Source organism: Rutidosis leptorrhynchoides, chromosome 3 (genome assembly GCF_046630445.1).
Source record: "Rutidosis leptorrhynchoides isolate AG116_Rl617_1_P2 chromosome 3, CSIRO_AGI_Rlap_v1, whole genome shotgun sequence".
NCBI lineage: Eukaryota > Viridiplantae > Streptophyta > Magnoliopsida > Asterales > Asteraceae > Rutidosis > Rutidosis leptorrhynchoides.
Window position 1 is genome coordinate 419928224 of NC_092335.1, and position 8225 is coordinate 419936448.

Below are 8225 nucleotides of genomic sequence, written 5' to 3' on the forward strand. Positions count from 1 at the left end.
CATCACGTCTAGCTATCATTTGCCCAACGTGTTTTCAATCTATCCCTGAATAAAATCAGAAGAATCAAAAAGTGACGTCAAGAATATAATGACGGTCAGGGAAAAATTATCAACTTTTTGTTTTATATACGGAGTATAAAAACCTTTATTTAAAAGATAAAATAGAAATATACTCCGTACTCCTTAAAGTATCCTAATTTTACTTTTTTATACTCCTTAAAGTATCCTAATAAAAAACCTTTATTCAAAAATTAAGCTAAGATATTACTCCTTCAGTCCTTTGTAACCTCTGCAACCAAAGCCTAATATCTTCTCCGTCAACAATGGCTGATAACAATGGCACGACAACCACCAACGGCGGCGAAGTAATCCACCCTTTAATAACTGAAACCGACGATAACAAACCAAATTTCCTACCTTTTGTTTCATCATACAACGACAAAATACGCCCCATTCTTGACGCTGTCGACAAGCTTCGAAGTCTCAACGTAACCCAAGAAGGAATTTCACTACCCACCATCGTCGTCGTCGGAGACCAGTCTTCCGGCAAGTCAAGCGTACTAGAGTCGCTAGCTGGCATACGTTTGCCACGTGGCGAGGGTCTTTGCACGCGGGTCCCACTCGTTATGAGGCTTCAACACCATGAGAAAGTTGTACCGGAGTTTGTGCTGCAGTATAAGGAAGAAAGTGTGAAGATTGAGAAAGAATGTGGGATATCGGAAGCTATTGATAAGGCTACGGTGGAGATCGCCGGAAATAATAAAGGGATAGTTAATGTTCCGATGACTTTGGTGGTGAAGAAGAATGGTGTTCCGAATCTAACCATGGTTGATTTGCCTGGTATCACTAGGGTTGCTGTTGGTGATCAACCTGAAGATATTTACAAACAAATCTCAGGTATATATGAAACATAAATACTTATATAAAAATATACACTTTGAGCCCTAATTTCATTTTTTTAAAGTAGTTTTATTTTATGATTATATAAATATATGTAAATGTAAATACTCCAGAAAAATCAACAAAGCTGTTTGACAAAATTAAATTAAAATATACTCCATAGTAATTTGTAAGTTAATGCACTCTTAACTAGGGGTGTTACATAAGAAAATTTTCAAGTTTAGCAAGTTGGTATTCTTGAGTCTTGACTTAAATTTTGAATTTTTGTTTTTTTTTTAATGCTGTTGTGGAATTGAATTGAAGTCTATATGACAGAAGCTTATATATCATGTTCCATTTTAGCAAATTCTAAACAAGTATTCAGTTTTGTATCATATATATACTAGTTATTGAATGTTACAGCTATCTTAATGACAGGAACTTATATGTTATTGAATGTTTCAGCAAATGTTAAACAAGTAATCAGTTTTGTGTATTTGATTTCTGTTGTGTAATTAAAGTCAATATACGTGGCAGGATGTTTCACTTTAGCAAATGTTAAACAATATATATTATATATTTGTTATTACATGTTGCAGCTATCATAATGGAACATATACAACCTGAAGAGAGTATAATTCTGAATGTTCTTAATGCCAACAATGATTTCTCTACCTTTGAATCAATAAGCATGTCTCAAAAGGTTGACAAGACAGGGCAGAGGACACTGGCGGTTGTTACGAAATGTGACCAATCACCGAATGGCCTTCTTGAAAAAGTTACCACAAATGATGTCAACATTGGTCTTGGCTACTTTTGTGTAAGAAACAGGATCAACGATGAGACGTATGAAGAAGCTCGAATCCAAGAAAGAAATCTTTTTGAATGTCACCCGATGTTGTCCAAGATTGACAAGTCCATGGTGGGTATCCCTGTTTTGGCGGATAGGCTTGTGCAGATTCAATCGGTAATCATTTCAAAATGTTTGCCAGACATTGTCAAGAAGGTCAACGATAAACTGAATGCATCCATTCTGGAGCTCAACAAATTACCTCGAAATCTTACAAGTGTTTCTGATGCAATGGTTGCATTTATGCAAATCGTTGGGTCTATGAAAGAAACTCTTCAGAAGATCTTAATCCGAGGCGAGTTTGATGATTATGAGAACGATACGCAAATGCATTGTAACGCTCGGTTGGTTGAAATGCTTGATGAGTTTTCTAAAGAACTCTTATCGAGCGACAAATTTTCTGAAAATTTCCTGGTTGAGGAGTTGAAGGTTCTAGAAGAAGCTAACGGGATTCGGTTGCCTCATTTTCTTCCTCATTCGGTGTTTCTCTGCTTGCTTCAGAGAAAAGTTAACGTTGTCTCTGATATGCCCATTAACTTTGTGAACAAAGTTTGGGCTTATCTTGAAACCATTTGTGAGAAGGTCTTGCATGATTGTTGTGGAAATTACCCGCAAATGATGCCTTCCATGAAGAAAGCCACTAAGAATATGATGGAGAAAATGAAAGCGAAATTTGTGGAAAGGGTTGTTGAAATGATCGAGATGGAAAAGGTTACAGATTACACGTGTGACCCTGACTACTTGGCTTCGTATGACAAGTTAATGAGCAATCGTCAAAAGTTTATGGATTCAATGAGACAATACTACTCTACCACAAATGTGGAAGGTTACGGGTCGATCAATGTTAGCCATCTGATTAACGTTTCAGCTAATAAAAGGGATCAAGCTTTTGATCTCAAAATGAGGATGACGGCCTACTGGAAAATTGTGATGAAACGAATGGTCGATTGGTCAGCTCTTCAACTGCGATTTTTCATACAAAAAGTTGTGAACAATGAGATTGAGAGGGAGTTGGTGAATGAGACAATGGTGAATGGTGGTGGTATAAAAAAAATGTTGGATGAACCACCCTCTGTGGCTAAAAAGAGGGAGTCGCTTCGTAAAAGCATTTGTTTGCTCAAAGAATCTAAAGAAATTATCGAACAAGTCATGGATGGGATCGTAGTTGAGGCTGACTAACTACTTTTGGTATGGTAGTTGCATGTTAACTCTTTCAAGTAGTGAATGAGTGGTTGAATTAGGACTCTACTTTTCTAGTATGTCTTTTGGACTTTCGGTTTGTTTCGATTGCAGTAGTACTTTCTGGTCAAGTTAGGTATCTAACTAAGTTGCTGATACGAACCTATCCTATACTAAACCGATATGGGATCGTATCAGTTGCCTATTCTAGCATGTAGCAAGTGTCTAAGTTTCAGTAATGTATGTATGCTTGCTTATGGTTTAATCAACTATTATTAAGATCCATTTACTAATTATGTTATAACTTAAATATATGGAAATTTATAAACATAATTTGGACCGAAATATGGTCTTTCCAAACCCATTGCAATTCACACAACTTAAATTTCTTGAACAAATGAATAACAACATAACTCATAGCTTTTGATTGTTGATGTGATCTACAGTGTAGAACAGTGGCTAAAATTAGGTTATGGCGAGAAGATTGTTTGGTTTAACGTAAAAGAAGACCGCCCCAAACACAAAACATATTCAACTTACCTGCACTTATGCATATAGTTACTCTGTTAAAAGTGTTAATCCTTCCATTTTATGAACTAATTAAAAAAAAATAAAAAAAAAATCTTGTAACTTCAATGAAATGTGTTCATTTTCTTGAATTAATTTATAATTCACATAAAAGCATTTTTCATATATACTTGACGAAAAAAAAAAAAAAAAAAGATTATGTTACACGGAACTTATTTGACACAGTGTTAGTAGCAATAAAGAGAACAAAATCAAAAATTCAGAAAAAGGGAAAGACCAACAAAAGCTCCAATGAAACTCCCAATGATTGAAGATGCACCACTTGGAGTAGGAGGTGGAGGGATATAATCAGATGGAGAAGGAGCCGGAGTGTGATGATCAGGTCCTGGTGCCCCTGGGGCCGGTGGGGGCGACGGAATCTCTTCACTTGTGGGAGCTGGTGGTACGGCTGGTGGTGAAGCAGAAGAATGTTTGCTTCGGTCCGCTAATACAACAATGACTACTTTCTCATTGTCATTGCAATGATCTACTATTCCACTAATGAAATAATGAGGCCCAGATTGGTTTAACTTAATCATAGTGTGACCATCACTATATTTTGCGATAGGTGATGATGTGCTGCAGCTCTTGTATTCGCTTTCAGTTACTTAAAGCACCGAGTCCTTGTTAGCCTGGTAGTTAAACCCTATACATAAACTCATCTCCATTTAGTTATAATATTCAAGATCAACGTTTGCTTATTTAACGTAAAAGATATAAATACTGTCATGAACTTACAAATGGTGTCTCCGATTTGAAAGCGGCTTTTATGGGCCCACTGATCAAAGGAAAAGGATGATGAAAGGCTCCATTCACCAGAACCTCCAACATTGAACTGGTATGCATGACCATTTTGAATAATCATAGAAAGACTTAATAGGCCTAGAACAAGTAGCATTGTTCTCTTATTATGGATTGATCTCTTCATTGTAGAAGCAATAAAGAGAAGGGTAAAATGGGAAGAATGTATTGTACGATTAATATTACATTACATTACAATTACAATTACAATTACAATTACAATTACAATTATATCAATAGAATCTAGCAATTTACTGTTCATCTCATTTTTTTATTGTTTAACTAGATAAGACGGAATGCAAATGTATAGGGTTATATGTAGGAATGAATCGTTTCTTTTCTTGTAATGTTGGTTTCTTAGTTGTAGTCAAAGTATATAATGTGAAAAGCTTTTGCGTTTAGTTAGTTAGAGAGATGCTAAATTTTAATCTCATATTACAGTCATACATATATATGAATATCTTTTTTTTAACAGCGATTGAGATCATCCGAGGAGACTAAATCACCCGTTGCGATCATCTTCCGTTTCGACTATGCCGATGCAGCGATAATAACCCCGCCCCCATCGCTAACCGGGTGGAAACCTTGAAACCGATCAAAGGGCACGGCCAAGTAAAACCCCCCTCCCCTTTACCCTCCAAACGATATGGGAAAGGTGTCATGGGTGGATACTTCATGGCAGGAATGAAATTGTGTTTTTAATATGTAGTCAACGGGGGTCGAACTCCTGACCTCCTCTAAAGAAGGCAGGCCACCAACCGCTGGACCACATCACAACTTTCATATATATATATATATGAATATTTATATGTATATCTTATGAGTAATGATTTATAAATCTACCAATTTAATCTAGAATTCAACCTACTCAACATCATAACGACACATGAAAGATCCAAGATTCATGGGTTGGAGTGAGAATTAATGGAAGATTGATCCTCGAATGGTAGGGATTAGTAGGATGAAATGGTAGGTTGAAAAATCATTTTCTTGTGCAGTGGAAAATTCAAGAATTCACGCATTCGGATGGCAAAATAAATATAAAATATTATTTAAATTGTAAAAATTCATGGGTATCTTACACATACTAACGTATAAAATTGTTCAATTTGTTTTCAGTTACAAAGTATTAAATTATGCATAAGCAGCTTAAGATGTTAACAATTTATAGTTAACTCTATATTAATTTTTTTGAATATGCTAGCTGTTTTGTATATTAAAAAAGTCTATTAAGAGTGCTCCGTAGTTCATCCCTTCTTAGTCCTGAGTGCTACATTAGCGTCACATCAGCACTTCTTTCTCAGGACTAAATCAAACACTCCCAACAGTGACACTCCTTCCTCAAATAAATTGGACTCACTATATTAATTAATTAATTAAGTGTACAACTTCAAAAGTAAAAAGTACTACTCAATAATACACCACTCTCGTCCACAAATATTTCACAGGGAGACAATTTAATGGACGAGAGGCAGGAAGGTGGCCTGGGCGGATGGCTGGGCGTAAGGCTGCCATCGGCACCCAGGTGGGCTGAATGCTGGGCGAGATTGGAGAAAGAACCGAGGGGAGCACTCTAATAACTATCATGAGATTACACCGAAAATGATTAACGGCACATTGCTATGTAGGAATTTTGAGAAATTAAATGGAACTCAGAAAGGAACTGTATAAAGTTGATATTGTCTGACAAAATTTGATGGATTTCTTTACGTATTTCTTAATGTTAAAATAGAGGAATTTTCATTTGAGTCCATAAATTAAGTTGAGATCTAAGGGACCAATGAGAGCGCGACATGTGTCGCGAAAATCACATGTGATTGAAGGAAAAAAATTCAAAATTTTTTTTTTGAAAACAAAAAATTTTAAAATTTTTTTTTCAAAATTTAAAAAAAAAAATTTAATTTTTTTTTTATAATCACATGTGATTTACCTGCACAATCACATGTGATTGAATTGTACAATCACATGTGATTGGATTTGCCACGCATAATCACATGTGATTGGGTTTACAATCACATGTGATTGACATGCATAATCACATATGATTTAAAAAAAAAAATTCGAAAAAAAAAATTTCGAAAAAAAATTTTTAAAAAAAAAAATTTTCAAAAAAAAAATTTTCGAATTTTTTTTTTTTTCAATGACATGTGATTTTCGCGCCACATGTCGTATTCTCATTGGTTCCTTTGTTTTCAAGCAAATTTATGGATGCAAGTGATTACAACTCTGTTAAAATAAATTGATTGATGGTTACAAACCTAAACACATCAGAATGAAACTTCATAACCATTCATTTGAAAGTCTCAGTTTTGTGGTTTGCAAGCGGAAGACTATAGAACCGTCTACATGAGATTTTGCGTCATAAGGAAATCACTTTTAGGAGCCAAGAAATTAATCTATAACTTGGACTATGGTAAATATATATTGTTTTTATTTTTTATTTTTCAAAAAACTGACATTTAGAGGTTTTTTAGAGTTGTGAAGATTCATATAGCATTGTTACCATTGTCTGACCTGAAAAATCAATTAATGTTGCTGGTGATCAAGAATGCAAACTTGAAAAATAAATAGTAATGATCATATATTCTTCAGATATATGGTTAACTCGAACGTACGTAGTACGCTACTACTATATATATTCTTTAGAACAACTTTACTCCGTGTATCACTTTTTCAACTTAATGTGCATACTTGAGGAGAAACTTCAACTAATTACACGTGCATAGTCGATTAGTTCTTGTTATGCTTTATTTCACACGCATTAAATGTACAGTAAACGAAACTTTCTCACTGTTTTTGCAATGTTCTACTATTCCACTGACGAAGTAATGTGGCCCAAGTTTTTTTAACATAACCGTAGTGTCACCGTCCCTGTATTCTGCAATAGGTGATGACGTATTGCAATTGTTGTAGTCACTTTCACTTACTTGAAGCACTGAGTCCTTGTTAGCCTGGTAGTTAAACCCTATATAGAAACATCTACAAGTCATAATATCCAAGATATTATACAACCATTCAAATAGCTTAATGGTGGGATCTGATATTCCTGTAAGAGGTATTAGGTTCAAACACTAGCGATATATATTGGAGTGGCCAGGTAAAGTGTGATAAATAGCCACGGGATAACTAGTTAGACCACGTACAATTTATCAAAATTACCCCCCTTACCCGCGTACAGTGGCGGAAACTGGTGGGGCCAGGGGAGCACCTGCCCCCACTGGGATTTCATTTTTAGTGCAAAAAATTTGGGTTTTTTCATTTTGTCCTCAGTGAATTTTTGTTTTTGCCTAAAAATCTCCATATTTTACTCCCAAAGCCTCCAAATTTTGCCCGAAAACCTTCGTATTCTGCCCAAAAGCCTCCTTTTTTGCCCCGAAGCCTCAAAATTTTGCCATAAAACCTTCATATTTTGGCCAAAAAAAGTTGCTACGTTTTTAAAAAAAATTTCGCACCCGGTGAAAAAAATTCTGTTTTCGCCACTGCCCGCATAGCTAAACCAAACATTTTAATCGTATAGAATTGGTACTTACAAATGGTGTCCCAGATTTGAAACCGGTTATTGTGTGCCCACTGATCGAATGTGGAGACTGATGCAAGACTCCAGTCACCAGAACCTCCAACATTGTACCGGCGTGCATGAACATTTTGAATTACCCAAGAAAACACTTAAAAGCCCCAACACATGAAGTAGCATTGTTCTCTTCATTGCGTAAACAAGATAGAGAAGCGCAAAATGGGAAGTATTGTATGATAAATGTTTTATCAATATGAGAAGACTGAACGCAAACGTGTAGAGATATATGTAGGAGTGAATCTTTTCTTTACTTGTAATGCGGTTTATTAGGTTGTAGTACAAAGTATATATACAAGGGGTTAATATTCCGTTGTAGTACATAGCATATATAAGAGGTTAATATTCCCTTATTCCACCACTATTAAAAAAACGGAG

At 35.4% G+C, this 8225-nt stretch overlaps 1 protein-coding gene and 1 pseudogene across 1 annotated transcript; one reads left to right on the forward strand and one right to left on the reverse strand.

The window, feature by feature from the left end:
• The first annotated feature begins 294 nt into the window (after positions 1 to 294).
• On the forward strand, positions 295 to 3183 carry LOC139897806 (dynamin-related protein 4C-like). Its single transcript, XM_071880507.1, has 2 exons — positions 295 to 897; positions 1479 to 3183. The coding sequence occupies exons 1-2, from the start codon at positions 324 to 326 to the stop codon at positions 2906 to 2908; spliced, it is 2004 nt and encodes a 667-aa protein (XP_071736608.1). The 5' UTR covers positions 295 to 323; the 3' UTR covers positions 2909 to 3183.
• Positions 3184 to 3646: 463 nt separating this feature from the next.
• On the reverse strand, positions 3647 to 4403 carry LOC139901427 (early nodulin-like protein 9; annotated as a pseudogene).
• Positions 4404 to 8225: the final 3822 nt, after the last annotated feature.

Coding starts and splice junctions, on each gene's coding strand:
- LOC139897806 (XM_071880507.1), top strand. CDS start 324: ATGGCTGATAACAATGGCACGACAACCACCAACGGCGGCGAAGTAATC. Junction 898..1,478: donor TATTTACAAACAAATCTCAG/GTATATATGAAA, acceptor TACATGTTGCAG/CTATCATAATGGAACATATA.